This window comes from Leptodactylus fuscus, chromosome 2 (genome assembly GCF_031893055.1).
Source record: "Leptodactylus fuscus isolate aLepFus1 chromosome 2, aLepFus1.hap2, whole genome shotgun sequence".
Lineage (NCBI taxonomy): Eukaryota > Metazoa > Chordata > Amphibia > Anura > Leptodactylidae > Leptodactylus > Leptodactylus fuscus.
The window spans coordinates 10964713-10984168 of record NC_134266.1 but is presented as its reverse complement, the minus strand read 5'-3'; the positions used below and the strand labels follow the sequence as shown (position 1 = coordinate 10984168).

The window sequence follows — 19456 nt, the reverse complement described above, 5'->3', positions numbered from 1 at the left end:
CCCCCAGATTCATGTCCCCCATCTCTGCCCCCAGATTCATGTCCCTCCATCTCTGCCCCCAGATTCATGTCCTCTCCATCTCTGCCCCCAGATTCATGTCCCCACCATCTCTGCCCCCAGATTCATGTCCCCACATCTCTGCCCCCAGATTCATGTCCCACATCTCTGCCCCCAGATTCATGTCCCTCCATCTCTGCCCCCAGATTCATGTCCCTCCATCTCTGCCCCCAAATTCATGTCCCCACCATCTCTGCCCCCAGATTCATGTCCCCACATCTCTGCCCCCAGATTCATGTCCCACATCTCTGCCCCCAGATTCATGTCCCTCCATCTCTGCCCCCAAATTCATGTCCTCTCCATCTCTGCCCCCAGATTCATGTCCCCCATCTCTGCCCCCAGATTCATGTCCTCTCCATCTCTGCCCCCAGATTCATGTCCTCTCCATCTCTGCCCCCAGATTCATGTCCCCCATCTCTGCCCCAATGTCATGCCGTCCTCTCCTTCATCTGCCCCCAGATTCACGTTCCACCTCCACATTAAACTTACCTTCTCCTCCGCTCCCTCGCTGACACATGCGTCTGAAGGAAGGAGCTGACACAGGTCAGCTCCTCGCTTCGCCGCTGCCCGCCTCTCTCCCTGACATATGCGGCTGAAGCTGCTCGCGTGCTCGCTTCGCCGCTGCGTCTCTCTCTCTCGCTGACACATGCGGCTGAAGCGAGGAGCTGACCTGTGTCAGCTCCTCGCTTCGCTGCTGCAGCCGGCTCCTGGCTTGTAGACGCGATGTACAAACCAGGAGCCGGCGGCAGCAGCGAAGCGAGGAGCTGACACAGGTCAGCTCCTTCCTTCAGCCGCATGTGTCAGCGAGAGAGAGAGACGCAGCGGCGAAGCGAGCACGCGAGCAGCTTCAGCCGCGTGTGTCAGGGAGAGAGGCAGGCAGCGGCGAAGCGAGGAGCTGACCTGTGTCAGCTCCTTCCTTCAGCCGCATGTGTGTTCAACTCAGATCTGCGTCCTCTGGACGCAGATCTGAGTTGAAATCGGGACATACCTCCCTCCAACCGGGACCGCGGGACATGTCACCCAAATCGGGACTGTCTCGCGGAAATCGGGACGGTTGGGAGGTATGCATAACACACACACAACAATCCTCCATAACGGTGAAAGAACTCCAGAAAATAATCTATGCAAAATTTGTTGAGTGTCAGCCGTCCATAGAAAGTCTCTCAGCCGGGCTTTAGTCTCTAAGAACTCTCTTAGTAACACTGCCACTTTTTCCTGTCAGCCTCTGCCTGACTCTCGGCCTTCTACTGCCCCCTAAGTCAGACATGGCCTCTAACAGGTCCTCACAGCACAGAATCTGGGCCCAAACTGGCTGCTCTTGTCTTCCTGCTCCACGTCTACTTCCTTTGGACCGCACCATTAAGCAGGCAGAAGCAGGGAGATTATTGTCTCTCACATTAGTAGAGTCCTTGGCAATAGTTCCTCACACCAGTAGGTGGCAGCAAAACAATACAGTTAAAGGGATATTCCCATGTACATTATTATTTTAAAATTTGTAGATAATTAAAAGTTAAACATTTTTGCAAATATAATTAGACATTTTGCAGCGTTTTTAAGATTTTCTCTAAATATCTTGTGGTCACAGTCTTGTTTTCTTGATCGGTTACCCATGGATACGACCATGAGTGCAGGACCTTTCTAAGGTCAGAAAATCAGCCATGATGTCCTTATTGTGGCCGGGATATCTCCTGCTACATGTCGTGTCCCTGCCTGATAACCCGGCTACAATAAGAAAATCATGGATGGGTACCTGACAAGTCCCAGAGCATAGAAAGTTTCTGTATTAGTGGTCATAACCATTGGCAACCGATGAAGATAAAAGACTGTCACCACTAAGAAAGTTACAGAAAATCTTTAAAACTTTGCAGAATTTTTAATTACTTATATTTGCAAAAGTGTTAAACTTTTAATTATCTACAAATATAGATATAGATATGATTATGTACATGGGGAATACTGCTTTAAGGCAATTTCACAAAAAAGTTTGGAAGGGACAACTGACTCCTACATATCACTTATCTATCTCCTATCTATCTATCTATCTATCAATCTATCTATCTATTATCTATGTATCTATCTCCTATCTATCTATCTATCTATCTATCTATCTATCTATCTATCTATTATCTATCTATCTATCTATCTATCTATTATCTATGTATCTATCTCCTATCTATCTATCTATCTATCTATCTATCTATTATCTATCTATCTATCTATCTATCTATCTATTATCTATGTATCTATCTATCTCCTATCTATCTATCTATCTATCTATCTATTATCTATGTATCTATCTCCTATCTATCTATCTATCTATCTATCTATCTATTATCTATCTATCTCCTATCTATCTATCTATCTATCTCCTATCTATCTATCTATCTATCTATCTATCTATCTATCAATCTATCTATCTATCTATCTATCTATCTATTATCTATGTATCTATCTCCTATCTATCTATCTATCTATCTATCTATCTATTATCTATCTATCTATCTATCTATCTATCTATTATCTATGTATCTATCTATCTCCTATCTATCTATCTATCTATCTATCTATTATCTATGTATCTATCTCCTATCTATCTATCTATCTATCTATCTATTATCTATCTATCTCCTATCTATCTATCTATCTATCTATCTATCTATCTATTATCTATGTATCTATCTCCTATCTATCTATCTATCTATCTATCTATTATCTATCTATCTCCTATCTATCTATCTATCTATCTATCTATCTATCTATTTATCTATCTATCTATCTATCTATCTATCTATCTATTATCTATGTATCTATCTATCTCCTATCTATCTATCTATCTATCTATCTATCTATTATCTATGTATCTATCTCCTATCTATCTATCTATCTATCTATCTATTATCTATCTATCTCCTATCTATCTATCTATCTATCTATCTATCTATCTATCTATCTATTTATCTATCTATCTATCTATCTATCTATCTATCTATCTATTATCTATGTATCTATCTATCTCCTATCTATCTATCTATCTATCTATCTATCTATCTATCTATCTATTATCTATGTATCTATCTCCTATCTATCTATCTATCTATCTATCTATCTATCTCCTATCTATCTATCTCCTATCTATCTATCTATCTATCTATCTATCTATCTATTATCTATCTATCTCCTATCTATCTATCTATCTATCTATCATATCTGCCTCATATCTATCTATCTATCTATCTATCTATCTATCTCCTATCTATCTATCTATCTATCTATCTATCTATCTATCTCCTATCTATCTATCTATCTATCTATCTATCTATCTCCTATCTATCTATCTATCTATCTATCTATCTATCTCCTATCTATCTATCTATCTATCTATCTATCTATCTATCTCCTATCTATCTATCTATCTCCTATCTATCTATCTATCTATCTATCTATCTATCTATCTCTCTCTCTATCTATCTCCTATCTATCTATCTATCTATCTATCTATCTATCTATCTATCTATCTATCTATCTATCTATCTATCTATCTCTCTCTCTCTCTCTCTCTCTCTATCTATCTATCTCCTATCTATCTATCTATCTATCTATCTATCTATCTATCTATCTATCTATCTATCTATCTAATCTGTCTAACTATCTATCAAAGGTTTTCACCTTTGTTCCAGAAAAATGCAGTATTTCTCTTTGTATATGATTGCAGTTACACCTCTTTTGTTATATAGATGTTTATTTCCTTTGTATTGGATCAAAACAAAAACAAAACTGCATCCGATTCCATGTCTGTTTCTGTGACTCTGCATTTCGGGGGGGGGGGGGGGGGGGTCCTGGGAGGACTTTCATTTCTCTGAGATTCGGCATTCTTAGTTTCGTTTTCCTGTAATGAGGATTTTCTCCCTCCCATCCCTGTTTCCTGCCATAGAAGCTCTCACTCTGCTCCATCCTCTCCAAGGCTGTAGTCGCACCGAGCTCCGCGCACCCAGACAGGTGAGACAGCAAAATCCTCTCTGTGACTGCTTAACCTTTTCATGACGACTTTTGTTTTTGCATTTCTGTTTTTCCCTCTCCCCATTCCAAGAGCCAGAATTATTATCATTTCTCAGTTCACAGAATCACATGATGGTTTATTGTTTGTGGGACAAATTGAATGAGGTGGAATTGGGGGGGGGGGGGATGCATTTGTTCCATTCTCTTATAATTTTTTTACAGCATTCACTATGTAGAATAAATGACATGTTACCTGTATTCTGAAGGTCGGTACAATCACGGCGATACCAAATTTATATAGTATTTGTAATGTATTGATACCTTTTTAAAAAAAAAATTAAACTTTGCAAAATAAAAAAAAAAAATGTTTGTGCCGCCATATTGTGACACCTGTCAATTTTTCATATTTACATGCATGGAGTTGGGTGCGGCGTCTTTTTATGCAGGACAATATGGCGTTTTTATTGATACCATTTTGGGGAAGGTCTGATGGTTTGATCTCTTTTTACTTCATTTTTTTTAGGAGAAGTGTTGAGAAAAAAAAAATCTCCATTTGGCCATTTTTATTCTTTTGGGATAAATCTTTTTATATTTTAATAGTTCGGACATTTTGGAGCCCCAGAGACCTAATGTCTTTATGTTGTTTATTATTTATTGTTATATGTGATCGGGGGGGCACTTGAGCTTTTATTTTTGGGTACAGTTTTTGGCAAACAAAACAAACCCATACTCACCTGTCCCGGTGCTCCGGTGTCTCCCACCATGGTCCGGACCTGGTGCTCCTCTTCTTCAGGTGGAAGTTCTCTCCGCCGTAACCACTGAGGCCAATCCGTGACCTGAGGCAAGGAACCAAGATGTTACTCGCAAACGTCACCTGTGATTTCCCGTGTCCTTTCTTTAAGCCACTAATTGTCCTCAGCAGTCACGAGCCTTGGGGACCTGGGAGTTGCAGGAATGAAGTGCCCTGGAGCAGGTGGGACAGGTAAGTATGTTTTTTTTTACGTGACTACTTTTACTACTGTTAGGCCAGCTTCGCAAGGACTGATTTGGTCTTGGAGATACAAAGCAGATGTTGTCATTATTTCCATACCAAATCCTGAGCCAGCACCTGGATGCCCAAGATCATAGTCATCTATGATACTAAGAGTCTCTACTTCTCTGTGGCAGAAGTACAGTATGGAACAGTAGAGCAGGGACTCCTAGATGACTATGATGGTGGACGTCCAGGTGCCGGCTCAGGATTTGGTCCAAGAAATACTGCCAACACCTAGTCCATATCTTCCGGATCAAATCTGTCTGTATGAAGCAGGCTTGAGGATAGGTCATCAGAGGATCCTCTAGGCCCTACCAGTCAGAAGAATGAAGGGGCTCCATTGAGTGCCACATTCCTGGCAGTGCCTGGTAGGGCATCTTAGTCCTATTCAGGACTTCTAGTGTCTGCACTACCAAGCACAACCACCCATTGATATTAAAAATCGAAATACATACTTTTGTACCTACAGAATGTCAAGTTACTTACATGACACCTATGAGGAGAAGATCCGCCCATGTATTGATCTCATTGACTCCCTGAGGTCACTGGGGGTGGAGAAGGATCTGGCATTACCGGCGATCGCTGTGATTGGGGATCAGAGTTCTGGTAAAAGCTCCGTCCTGGAGGCCCTGTCTGGAATCACATTACCCCGAGGAAGCGGTGAGGACAGCTTATGGACCTTGCACACACAGACAACATGAGCAGCAGCTTCTATAGACACAGCTTTAGCTTTATTATAATAAACTCACTGGGGGAAGTTATTAAAATTCACGTCCCCCATATGAGTCTTAATAAAGACCCCGAAAGGTGTGAGAGGCGCCAAAGTTATCCAAAGACTCAGTGTCAAAATATTACTGCCATAATGTTCCTGGTGGTCTAGAGACAAGCTCCAGTCTCACGCTGCACCAGTTGGTCCAGTTCTTGGGTTCCGGGCAGCTAACCCCTTACCCCAGCTCCACACACCAAGGTTGAGTCGGACACCAGATCTTTGACTTCCCGACCATCCTCTTACTTTGCAGGTATCGTCACCCGGTGTCCATTAGAGCTGAAACTTATCAAAGGTAAAAAGGATTCTGAATGGAGGGGAAAAATCAGTTACCTAACAATCAACCAAGAGCTGGAGAACCCCATGGAGGTGGAGAAGGAGATCATGAAAGGTGAGCGGTATCATCTGTTCCTAGGTGGCAAAAATTCTGTTATGTTGTTATTATTTTTCGGCCATTTTATTGTTTCTAACACTATATTTTAGCTCAGGATGCAATGGCTGGTCCAGGTTTGGGGATCAGTTCTGAGCTTATAAGCCTTGAGGTGGTCTCTCCTGAAGTCCCTGACCTGACGCTCATCGATCTGCCTGGAATCGCTAGAGTTGCTGTAGGGAACCAACCAAGAGACATTGGGGAGAAGGTAAGGAATCAAACCACAGTTATTTCTGGAAAGAATACCTTAACATAGCTATAAAGACACAACATTTGTATAAAAGCCCCAGGTCAGAATTTGTACATATGGCCCATGTCCGTAGTGGGATCGGGAACTCCTAAGTCATGACGACTATCCTTGAAACTCTACCCCGTGACTGATGTATCAGGTGATCTAACTGTAACCCATATAATTCCAGATCAAAAGACTCATCAAGAAGTATATTGAGAGGCAAGAAACAATCTGTTTGGTTGTGGTGCCCTGTAATGTAGACATTGCCACAACGGAAGCCCTTGAGATGGCACGAGAGGTGGATCCAAGTGGAGAAAGAACTTTAGGTGAGTTTGGGATCATAGACATATTCAAGTGTGTATATCCAAGAAAGAAAGCGCAAGTGGACCTTATGATTCGTGTTGGTCCCATCCTATTCCATTTTCTATTAGTAGGATTACGTTCTATAAAGACATTAGCAATCAATGGAAGGCAAATCAAATCCGAGGATCACAAGTCCATTCTGTCCTACAATAGATGGTAATAGAAGTTGACTAAGAGCGCGACTATCCTGATCAGGATGGTGGGTGCGTGGTTTAGTAAGTCAGTACAAGAAGGGAAATCTATCTGATTTTTGCTTTAGGACTTGACTCTACATTATGTGCCAAGTTCTTCTGTTCTACACACCAATGGATCATGGGCATCTCATACTTCAGGTTATGATGGTCCAGGCATGTTTGGGTTCCCAATTTAAAGGGATCCTATCATTTAAATATTTTTTTTTCTAGCTGACACGTCAGAATAGCCTTAAAAAAGTCTATTCGTCTCCTACCTTTATTAGTCGCCTCCAGCCTGCTGTTCGGTAGAAATACCGTTTTTTACCGGTGTGTAAATGAGTCCTCTTGAAGCACTGGAGGCGGGCCCCAGCGCTCAGACAGCACTGGGGGCATCTCCAGTGCTGCCAGAGAACTCTCTCCAGCCACGCTTCCATCTTCAACAGCAACCGCCTCTTCTGCGTCTTCTTCCAGCTGGGATCACTGCCAGCTGGGGTCACACTCCGGCGCCTGCGCAGTCGGCTCTGCCATCGGGATGTAGGCAAGAGCCGAGTGCACAGGCCGGCCAGCGACCTTTTTTTTTTAGGCCACTGACGCGTGCATGCGCAGTACTCTCCTGTTCTCCATAGAATTACAGGAGCATACTGCGCATGCGCGCGTAGCAGCCTCAAAAAAAATGGCCGCTGGCCGGCCTGTGCACTCGGCTCTTACCTGCGTCCCGATGGTAGAGCCGACTGCGCAGGCGCCGGAGTGTGACCCCAGCTGGAAGAAGACGCAGAAGAGGCGGTTGCTGTTGAAGATGGAGGTGTCGCTGGAGAGAGTTCTCTGGCAGCATTGGGGACGCCCCCAGTGCTGTCTGAGCACTGGGGCCCGCCCCCAGACTGAGAAAGAACTCATTTGCATACCGGTAAAAACCGGTATGTCTACCGAATGGCGGGTCAGAGAAGACATCTAAAGGTAGGAGACGAATAGCCTTTCTTAAGACTATTCTGACATGTCAACTAGAAAAAAAAGTGTTTAAATGATAGGATCCCTTTAAGGTCTGATCAACAAACTTGATGTCACTAAAGAAGTTTTTAAAATGACAATGTCAAACAAGGTCAATAGAATTTAGTATTCAAAGACGTATGTAAACGTTCGGGGAAATTTTTTTATTGTTAAAGGGATCCTATCATTAAAACACATTTTTTTCTTGTTGACATGTAGGAATAACCTTAAGAAAGGCTATTCTTCTCCTACCTTTAGATGTCTTCTCTGCGCTGCCGTAGAAATACCAGTTTTCGGTGGTATGCAAATGAGTTCTCTCGCAGCACTGTGGGCATCCCCAATGCTGCGAGAGAACTCTCCAGAGACGCCTCCATCTTCTTCAGGAGCGTCCTCTTCACGTGTCTTCTTCTGGTGCAGGCGGTCAAATTTGTAGGCCTCGGGCAGAGCCGACTACGCATGCCCATGGCCACAAGAAAAATGGCCGCTTACACAGTACAGAAAAAAAAGGGTTTTATTAAAAATTCTCAATCCTAGAGTGAAAATGCGTTCAGACCGTCATACCAAAAATTCCCAGAAGATGCACATGGTCTTCAACACAGAAATGGTAATTTTTTTCTTTACAACCACAGGAATCCTGACTAAGCCGGATCTAATTGACAAGGGAACAGAGGAGGATATTGTTAATATAGTAAATAATAATGTCATCCACCTGAAGAAGGGCTACATGATTGTGAAGTGTCGGGGACAGCAGGAGATCCAGGAGCGGCTGTCACTGAAGGAAGCCATCGAGAAGGAGAAGAACTTTTTCGAGGACCATGAGTTTTTCTGGTGAGTCACTGACAGATAACATTACCAACCAACCAAAAACATTTTACTATGCTGTGGTCAGAGGGTCCAGTAATAAAGCAAATGTCCTCTTTCTTTATGTCCATATCTGATCATCGACTTGTTTCAATCACTACAGTGACCTCATAGCTGAGGAGAAGGCCACCATCCCATGTCTAGCTCAACGACTCACGACGGAACTTGTGGAGCACATCAATGTAAGTCCCCTAAATATCCTGATGAAGTGTGCAACGTAAGACATATTAAAGGGACACTCCAGGTGGGAAATCTTATCTCTTAGAATGGGTCTCGGATGATTAGGTGACTATGAGGGTACTACCGATTGTACTCCTGACACGTGTACTCCTCATACTGGGTGCCAGTTTGTGACATAAGTCCTATGACTGAAGTGCCATGTGTATGGTGTGTCTTGTTGTGTGTAATATGTCTCCTATGTATAATGGACTACTACTCAATGTATGAGCGGTGTGTATGATGTGTACTGTGTGTGAGTGGTACATGTGCAAGATTTATCCATCGAGTCTTGTGTGATTTTCACTTTGTGATAAAACATCATGAGCACCCCAACCACCATCAGGCAGATGACAGAACCACATTGTGTGCCATGTTGGAATCTTCTATTACCACCAACATCCATCACTGCACCAGCCCAGAAGTTCTGGTAAAATCTACAGCCACCATGAACCTAACTGTGACCAACTACCACTCCAATCCTCTCCACTCTTCTCCACCACGTTGCTGCCCATACGGTTATGTGACGTCACTCTGCGGGTAGACTCTTGATATTTTACAGTTTTCTTACGTTCACAGAAATCTCTGCCTGCCCTGGAGGACCAGATAAAAAATAAACTTCAGATCACAAAAGATGAGCTAGAAAAGTGCGGAAGAGGCGTCCCTGAGGACGAGAGCGAGAGACTGTCCTTCCTGGTGGAGGTAAGTGGTATAGGGGCTAATAAAGCACAAAAAAGCATAAGTACTGTATACTGAACTGGTCTGCAACTTTTCTGTTCTAGTTCCTCACCATGTTCAAGATACAGTGAAACCTCTCCCAAAGATCAGGCCCTTACCCAGATACAAAGATCAGGCCCTTACCCTGAATACATTTTCTGTGCCGTCTTCTCTGAGAAGTCTACCTCTCTAGAAGACCACTATTTAATGCAATTAGCTTGACTACATTGGGACCAATCCATTCTCCTTGGGTCATGACCCGACACATGTTTGCAGGTTTTTTTTGCCATCGATTGTCTATGGTTCTCTATTTTAGTTTACATGTTTTTAAACGGATTCTACCATTTAAACATTTTTTTTCTAGTTCAAAGGTCGGAATAGTTTTAAGAGAGGCTATTCCTCTCCTACCTTTATAAGTCGTCTCCGGCCAGCCATTCGGTGAAAAATCTATTTTTTTTGGTATGCAAATGAGTTCTCTCACAGCACTGGGGGCGGGCCCCAGCACTCAAACAGCACTGGGGGCGTCCCCAATGCTGTGAGAGAACTCTCCAGCGCCGCCTCCATCTTCTTCTGGAACGAGGTCTTCACCGCATCTTCTTCCAGCGGTGGCTTCTAACTTCTATGCCTTGGGCTTAGGGCAAGCCGACTGCTCATGCTCACAGCCACAAGAAAAATGGCCACTTACACAGTATTGGAAACGGCCATTTTCTCGTGGCCGGTGGGCATGCGCAGTCGGCTTGCCTTAGGCCCGAGGCCTAGAAGTTAGAAGACACCACCGGAAGAAGACGCGGTGAAGACCTTGTTCCAGAAGAAGATGGAGGCGGTGCTGGAGAGTTCTCTAGCAGCATTGGGGCCGCCCCCAGTGCGGTTTTAGCGCTGGGGCCGCCTCCAGTGCTGCGAGAGAACTCATTTGCATACCGACGAAAACCAGATTATATACCAAACGCCGGCACTTAGAAGACATCTAAAGGTAGGAGAAGAATAGCCTTTCTTAAGGCTATTCTTACGCGTTAGGGAGAAAAAAAATGCAGTTCTACTGATAGGATCCCTTTAATTTTATTTTGTTTATTTGCCCATCCATTGTTACTCCATAAGGTTATAACAGACCTTTGAGGGTTATTTACGTTGCATTTTTTTTTTCTGATCTCTCCGTTATTGGGGCTGATCCCAATGGTCTCCAATAATAGTCTTCTGTAAAGTTCTCCTGGTAGACTGGAGCAGCACACATACACTTGTTCTTCAGTATTGACTTTATTTACATATATTTTATACCATGACAGAAAATTCAGCAATTTAATCTGGACATTGCCCATGTTACCCAAGGCGAAGAGTATGTGTCACTTACCAGGACCCCCAAGTTGTTTGCCAAAGTTCGGAAATTCTTCAATACTTGGCAGAACGAGCTGGATGAGGCTATCAAAATGTGTAAGTTCTTTATTCTTGGTGAGACCCCCTTAGAGAAAGATCCAATGACAGCATCTGATTGGCCCCTCCAAAGTACAGATCAGCGAGAAACATACTATATTACAAGACACATGTTTTGCCTTCTTCTCAAGTACCCAAAAGCTCTCAAGGCCTCACTTTCAATCTAACTTCACTTTATAAGGTCACTTTCTACATTAAAAAGGTCTGTGAACTCACAGAGGACCCTTCACCACCTTTACATCATTTAATAGTTGCTGCTCCAGTGATTCCGGCACAGTTAGAATTTTTCCTCTAGCCCCCACCATTCCTGAGCAATAGGTGCAGTTAGTTTTGGTGCCTGATATACTATTTAGGCTCTGTACTATCAGGAGGGCGGTGTCAGGCAAGAGCAGACAAGGGGTGTGGTTCTGAGCTCTGACATTGGCTGCTTCTGATTGGAGGTCTGAATCACTTCATCCCTGTCTGACACCACCCACCTGACATTACAGAGCTTAAATAGCACATCAGGTACCAAAACTAACTGAGCTTGTTACTCCTGAACGGTGGGGGCTAGCGAGAGAATTCCAACTGTGCTGGAATCAATGGAGCGGTAGCTATTAACAGATGCTAAAAACTTAACCTGGTGGAGGTAGTGATAGATCCTCTTCAAAGTTGGGCCCACTTTGGACAATCCAATTATCTTAGAAGGTCCTACAACGTTTTTTTTTTTTTTTATCTTTTACCACGTAGATTTAATTGAAAAAAACTGATGGTGGCGATAGATGTACCTCAAAATGATGTCAAGACCACAAAAATCAAGCCCCTAAAAAGTTACATTGATGGAGATACAAAAATGGCTCTTGTAGTTTTTGGCAATTCTGATTCAACCTGAATATTCTAAAATGATTGGCGTCTTCCACCTCTGGGCTCTCTGTGATGTCATGACACTCAACGTGCCAATGCTGAGGCCCAATCACGGCCTCAGGTTTGACCCCATCATATGACATCACATTAGACGAAGGTTTTGGTGCTTTATTTTACACCTCCCTTGGGCCTCCACCTATTGTACTATGGGGTCTGCAGAGACCCCAGTGCATAATAACTTCACCTATCATTTCTATTTGAACAAGTTTGGACCAAACTGGAGGATCATTTTGTCCAAACACTACTAAAAAACCCATAAAATTCATTCCAACTACTGGTATGTCATCATTTTCTTTAGATAATTCGGTGCTAAAGGAGGAAATTGAAGAATTTGAGAAATTGCATCGAGGAAGAGAACTCCCGGGGTTCATCAATTACAAGACGTTTGAAGCAATTGTCAAAGAAAAGATTGGAGATATGGAAGATCCTGCTAGAGACGTGCTGAAAAATGTCATGGGTGAGGATGTCATTGTCTATGGTGGGCGATATTCTGGGGCTTTATGGGGGACTTTGGTGTGCAGCGTTGCATCTTGGGTCATGGAGGCTGAAGTCTGAGATAAGCTGTCCCATCAATAAGAGGCTGAGATGTGTGGGTAACACGTTATACGATTTCCCACTTACTTTTTGGGTCAGGAACTAATAATTAGTTATGTATCCCTCACCAGACTACTCATACTCTAAAGGGGGTCTAGTTAGTAGATGGAGCTCTTGGATATTGGACCCTTATCTATTAGCTACAAAGACTGTCATTATCTCTGGAGGACCCGATATTCATTCATCTCATTAATGGGATCCGTGTAATTCTCTATTTCGCCTGTGGGGGTGCTGTAGGGAAATCAAATACTTATTTCCTGGCTTACTTCTATATTAAAGAAAGTTTAAATTCACTTTCCTGATCCGGAGGAAAATGATGAACTGGTCACGACCCCCAGGTCACGTGATCGGAAGCTGCACTCTGACCCCTGGTTGCTCTGCCCTTCCCCGATCTAACATGTAATCCATTACCTGAGCTATGGGGACTGGCTGACTATAGAAATAAATACCTATCAAATTGGGGAAGGGAGGTTGGGGTGGCTAAGCGACTTGGGAGGAGGTGTGCTGCTCCTGATCACATGACCTGGGGGTTGGAGCTCTGCTTCTAATCGCGTTGCTGCCCACTGTCATCATCTGTCGGATCAGGTAAATGAATTTAACCTGCCTGGTCAACCCCTTCAATTTTATTAATGTCTCTGCCGTATTACCTGACCCTATTATATAACGGTTTTATCCAGGAATTCTCTGTAAGGATAGATCTGATTTTTCTCCGATTTGTCAAATACTTTGTTATTCCTTTTAGACGTTGTACGAAAAACCTTCAGTGACATCGCCTGGACACATTTTCACAACTTCCATAATCTTTGCAAGGTTACTAAGGTAAGTGGTGTTATTTAACCTTTTCGCTGCCAAGGGTCTCTGGAAATTTTGCACCTCCAGTAGCCAGAGCAATTTTCACAGTTTTGAGATGGACAAATCAAACCTAAATTGCAACATTAAAAAAGCATCCACCCCCCCCCCCCCCCCATACCTATATATTTTCTTAAAGTAGACACCTGCAGCATTGTCAGAATGCCACTTGGTACTGTATACGAACAGGCACCTTCATGCAATTTTGATTTAAAGTGAATGTTTTATGAAAAAATGCAAATAAATTTATATTAGTTGTTAAAAGCGGAAACCAAACAAAAAATTAAATGCACCAAACCTCCTAAAAATAAGAGTTCAACATGTGCAGAGTTCATACATATCACTATGGCTTGCACCCGCATGCACGTGTCTTCAGAAAATCGCTAGAACTGGAAGGAACAAAATTCTGCTTTGAAGCTGGAAATGTTAAAATATTCTTTGTATTTTTGTCTAAAACTTCAGTATCTGGTGGTTTTTTATGGTTCTCTGTTCAATCACACCAGAGATTATACCTATAGGTGGTATAGTTTTGTACATTTAATGTATGAACTCCTCACATATTGCAGTTTTATGGACAGTACATTATGTTTGCAGAAAGGGATTTCTTGAGCCGAACTTTAGTGGCAAATTTGAATTTTTGCGCAATTTTTGCTAGCAATCTCTGTTTGCGGCAAAGTTGAATGAAGGTGGTTGTATATATAAACTATTAAATTGTGTTTTTATATACGGTATGCTGTGTACTCTGAAAAAAAGTTCGATTTTGGTATCACAGTCACAGTTTGGTAGGTGCAGTATAGCTTTTTAACATATTAGTGAACAACAGCAAAATCCTGCTTGTCTTCTGTATTCGTGTTTTTGGGAGTCCAAGCTCTTGTTGTAGTTGATGTTTGCGGTACATATAGTATATTTACACATTGTATATACCATAAGCTATTATTTTAAAAGTATTTTGTATATGAATGTGAGATTGAACATGAGTTTTAGGTGCAAATATGTGTTTTAGCGTATTTTTTCAAAAAATTATTTGTGTTGGTCGCAAAGTTGCATGAAGGTGGATGTGGCTATCGATGACCCATTAAGACATTTGTAAGCCCCGTTTCGCCCGTTAGGGCTTTGTCGGGTGTCGTGTGGAGTTGGATATTTGGCCCTAGGGCCTATACGGTCTGTATGCATTTGTTTTCATAACCTTTCACCTTTACATCATATATGGGTCTTTATGTTTATTATATCTTGACGGGTGACTTGCAACTGTGATATGTGGCTGCTGCAATCCTAGCACTATACTCTGCCTTTTTCTTGTTGTGGTTGTGGTACACCCGTTTGTACATTTATTGATATATATTGACCCATTACTACACTAGTTATACTTATTTATCTTGCATTGTGCATACTTATCTGTATTTCCATCTCCACTCCGTTCATTGGGTATTTCAGCTTCCCCTTTATTTATTTCCTTTTATGTTGTATTGTTATATGTATTTTTTATATAATAAAATATTCTTTGTATTTTTGTCTAAAACTTCAGTATCTGGTGGTTTTTTATGGTTCTCAGGAGTTCATACATACCACACATGTATATATTTACAGGGGCAGGTGTTAAAGAATCGCCAAAATCGCAGAAATGCGCCATCCCATTTTGTGCATGCAAATTAAATAGGACTTTACATAAAAATGTTATTTTCCATCCCCCTATAATAATTTTAGCAATCTATACGTCATCTCTAGTGATAATCGTTATTACTATTATTTTAGTGTGTAACGGACATCACTAGAGACGTATTTTACTGTAGAAAGCTCAGATATGGACAGGGATTGGGTGAAATGTAAACTTTATTTGCGACTTTATGTATATGTTGTGTAAGTGTTTGGTGCGACTTTTTTTTGGTGCTGCGACCTGGACAATGGTAAACGTCTGGATCACAGTGCCAACAAACTTCCTGGTTATGTTCAGGAGGTATAACATAAGAATACCCCACTAGTAAAGCTCAGGGGGGAATTACATTATAACTGTATGTGACAATCAGAGACAAATGTATAGTATACGCTCTGATTGGCAGAAGAAGGGTTAATAGGGACAATAGAGTCCCTGCCACCCCCCTCCTGCTGTCACATACAAGTTATGCAGGGAGTCTGATCGTTTCTCTGTCTTTCTCTCTCTGCTGCACTGCTCCGTGTCCCTCTTCCTTTCTTGTTAGCTTGCTTAGACAGGAGGGGGGGGGACACTTTGGAGCTCTATATCTTTGGACTGCATCAACATATGCTTTCAATTGCATTTTAAAGAGGAGAATCTCATCTTTAAAATTATATCAAGAACTCGATGATTGGATGTACAGTTTTGGAGCAATTCACTGTTGAAACGCTGTCGGGAATTGAGATCTGCAGTTGGATCTCAATGCCAAATAGTGTTTTCAACAGTGAATCACTACAAAACTATAAGTATAATCATCAAGTCCCTGGTATCATTTTAAAGATGAGAGTCTCTTCTTTAAAATGCATTTTAAAGCATCAAGATAGGTTGATGCAGTCCAGAGATATCGGCATTAGTAGGGAGGACGTACTAAGTACGTCCTCCGCTATTGAAGTGCCACCTTGGGAGCACGTACAGTGTACGTGCCTGGCAGCGAAAGAGTTAAAGGGCCATTAAAGGGATATCCGATATGTGACTATGTGGCCACCTAGTGGTTGTGTAAGGTTTGGCAGCTTGTAATTAAGATAGGTTATCAATCATTGAGTGGCAGGACCCGACACTCATGACTCCCTGCTGATCAGCTGTTTGAAGGGACCAAAGAATTTAGATGAGTCCTGCAACTTCTTTACTGAAAACCAAGCACAGTGCCATACATGGTATAGGGGTCATGCATGTTTTGCAGTTCGGCCTCATTCACGTAAATGGGGCTGAGCTGTTCACAGGCTATTTGACTAATAATTGTGATGTCACATGACCTGTGTGGTATAGGCAGCTTTCAAGAAGTGTCACTGTCACTTCAAACTACTGATCAGCAGGGGTCCCGGGTATTAGACCTCTACCAATCACATTTGCATGGCCAGTGGTATAACTAGGAATGGCGGGGCCCCGTGGCAAACTTTTGACATGGCTCCCCCCCAACCGACATCGAAGACCCCAACTGAAAAGACCCCCAAGTATAATAATAGTGTCACTCACCGATCCCGACTCCAGCTCACGGTGGCCTCCGCAGAAGGAGAAGTGACAGCGACCATGAGCAGGAGCCAGGATCGGTAATTAAATAGGGCCTATTTTTAAAAAAACGCAGCGTCAGCGGCTGTCGCCGGGCCCCCTAATGTCCCGGCCCTGTGTCAGCCACTCTACCACAATAGTTACACCCCTGTGCATGGCCTGTCCTAAGGGAAGGTCATCAATAAGTAAACCTCTTTAAGACCTCTCTTTTTCCTCTAGACGAAGATTGAAAACTTGAGACAGTCACAAGAAGATGCTGCCGACAGTCTTATCAAAACCCAGTTCTTGATGGAGCAAATGGTCTACTCCCAGGACAAGTGTTACCGATACGATCTGGAGAGTATCTTTAATAATACTGTCCAACCTGACATCTCTGGACAGGGTATCTATAGACAGAACAACTCTGCACAGCCCGTGACACAGCAGAGACAGGCGGTGGACCTATTCCAGTGCTCTGTCAAGGAGATGACCCATCATGTAGAGGCGTATTTCAAGGTAAAAATTTAAAAAAATGTTTTATATTTAAGCAAAATCTGACACCTCTCTATATACCTGATATCTATTCCCAATCCTACATGTTAGGGCTACACATCCTGGACAGACACAAGACATCTTATCTTATCTTACCTTACTGTACTGTGTATTTTTAGACCCCACTCTAGTGGTTTTGATCACTTATATAATAATGTATCGAAATGCATTGAAAAATTCCGGCAGTTCCATTAGAGGCTGCGGGCACTAGTATCAGACTAGTTCCTTGGAATTTTGCGCCAGCCTTGGTCACCATTGTTGTTCTTATCACACAGGGCGCTACAGACCGGCTCGCCAATCAGATTCCTCTCATCATCCAGTTTCACATTCTACAAGAATATGGGAAGCTGCTCCAGAAGGAAATGCTACAACTCCTACAACAAAGAGAAGCACACGATTCCCTTCTGAAAGAAAGTAAAGATCTCGCAAGCACCAGGAATTTCCTGAAGCAAAGGATCCACCGGTTGTCAGAGGCCCATAAACGTCTACTCCGCTTCCCAGGCTAAACAATCTTCTTAAAGTGACAAATCTCTGAGGGCATTAAAGAGGATTGGTTGGGGGGGGTCCATCAAATACCGCTAGAATATCTTCTATATGCTGCTAGCCATAGCTAAACATGGGAAGTCTATATGTATGACTCCTGGCCAAACAGCGATGTAACCTTCCCTAGTCTAGTCTATTAGAATAGAGACAACTTGCACTTATAGTTGAGAAAAAAAAATATAAGTAGAAGTTACAGCAAGCATTGCTTTATTAGCAGATAACTGAACTGTGTTAATTATAGGGTTAAATAAATGTATTATTGAAAAAAAATGAAATGTCTAAATTTCACCTCCATATTGTTTTAATTCCTGTGAAACCTATCTATAATACATAGTGTATGACACTGTCAGGGCTCCTAGGACTATATATATCTATAATACATAGAGTATGACACTGTCAGGGCTCCTAGGACTATATACCTATAATATATAGTGTATGACACTGTCAGGACTCCTAGGACTATATACACTCACCGGCCACTTTATTAGTTACACCATGCTAGTAACGGGTTGGACCCCCTTTTGCCTTCAGAACTGCCTCAATTCTTCGTGGCATAGATTCAACAAGGTGCTGGAAGCATTCCTCTGAGATTTTGGTCCATATTGACATGATGGCATCACACAGTTGCCGCAGATTTGTCGGCTGCACATCCATGATGCGAATCTCCCGTTCCACCACATCCCAAAGATGCTCCTCTATTGGATTGAGCTCTGGTGACTGTGGAGGCCATTGGAGTACAGTGAACTCATTGTCATGTTCAAGAAACCAGTCTGAGATGATTCCAGCTTTATGACATGGCATTGCATTATCCTGCTGAAAGTAGCCATCAGATGTTGGGTACATTGTGGTCATAAAGGGATGGACATGGTCAGCAACAATACTCAGGTAGGCTTTGGCGTTGCAACGATGCTCAATTGGTACCAAGGGGCCCAAAGAGTGCCAAGAAAATATTCCCCACACCATGACACCACCACCACCAGCCTGAACCGTTGATACAAGGCAGGATGGATCCATGCTTTCATGTTGTTGACGCCAAATTCTGACCCTACCATCCGAATGTCGCAGCAGAAATCGAGACTCATCAGACCAGGCAACGTTTTTCCAATCTTCAATTGTCCAATTTCGATGAGCTTGTGCAAATTGTAGCCTCAGTTTCCTGTTCTTAGCTGAAAGGAGTGGCACCCGGTGTGGTCTTCTGCTGCTGTAGCCCATCTGCCTCAAAGTTCGACGTACTGTGCATTCAGAGATGCTCTTCTGGCTACCTTGGTTGTAACGGGTGGCTATTTGAGTCATTGTTGCCTTTCTATCAGCTCGAACCAGTCTGGCCATTCTCCTCTGACCTCTGGCATCAACAACGCATTTCTGCCCACAGAACTGCCGCTCACTGGATGTTTTTTCTTTTTCGGACCATTCTCTGTAAACCCTAGAGATGGTTGTGCGTGAAAATCCCAGTAGATCAGCAGTTTCTGAAATACTCAGACCAGCCCTTCTGGCACCAACAACCATGCCACGTTCAAAGGCACTCAAATCACCTTTCTTCCCCATACTGATGCTCGGTTTGAACTGCGGGAGATTGTCTTGACCATG

General features: G+C 42.7%; 1 protein-coding gene across 2 annotated transcripts; it reads left to right on the top strand.

Moving 5' to 3' along the window:
- The first annotated feature begins 4009 nt into the window (after positions 1–4009).
- Positions 4010–18104, top strand: LOC142194332 (interferon-induced GTP-binding protein Mx1-like). Of its 2 annotated transcripts, none has more exons than XM_075263399.1 (13): positions 4010–4053; positions 5556–5746; positions 6106–6243; positions 6336–6490; positions 6702–6840; positions 8664–8862; positions 8999–9077; positions 9691–9813; positions 11109–11253; positions 12455–12613; positions 13493–13569; positions 17015–17290; positions 17602–18104. In XM_075263399.1, the coding sequence occupies exons 2-13, from the start codon at positions 5557–5559 to the stop codon at positions 17830–17832; spliced, it is 1911 nt and encodes a 636-aa protein (XP_075119500.1). In that variant the 5' UTR covers positions 4010–4053; position 5556; the 3' UTR covers positions 17833–18104. The 2 variants fall into 2 exon arrangements, with proteins under 2 accessions (XP_075119500.1, XP_075119501.1); XM_075263400.1 differs by lacking the exon at positions 4010–4053 and adding an exon at positions 4975–5035.
- The last annotated feature ends 1352 nt before the right edge of the window (positions 18105–19456 follow it).

What these genes read in the sequence shown, in the direction of transcription:
- LOC142194332 (XM_075263399.1), top strand. Translation starts at nt 5,557, where the DNA reads ATGTCAAGTTACTTACATGACACCTATGAGGAGAAGATCCGCCCATGT. An exon ending in GAGGACCATGAGTTTTTCTG is followed by an intron (nt 8,863 to 8,998) that starts GTGAGTCACTGA and finishes CAATCACTACAG; the next exon opens with TGACCTCATAGCTGAGGAGA. An exon ending in AACTTGTGGAGCACATCAAT is followed by an intron (nt 9,078 to 9,690) that starts GTAAGTCCCCTA and finishes TTACGTTCACAG; the next exon opens with AAATCTCTGCCTGCCCTGGA.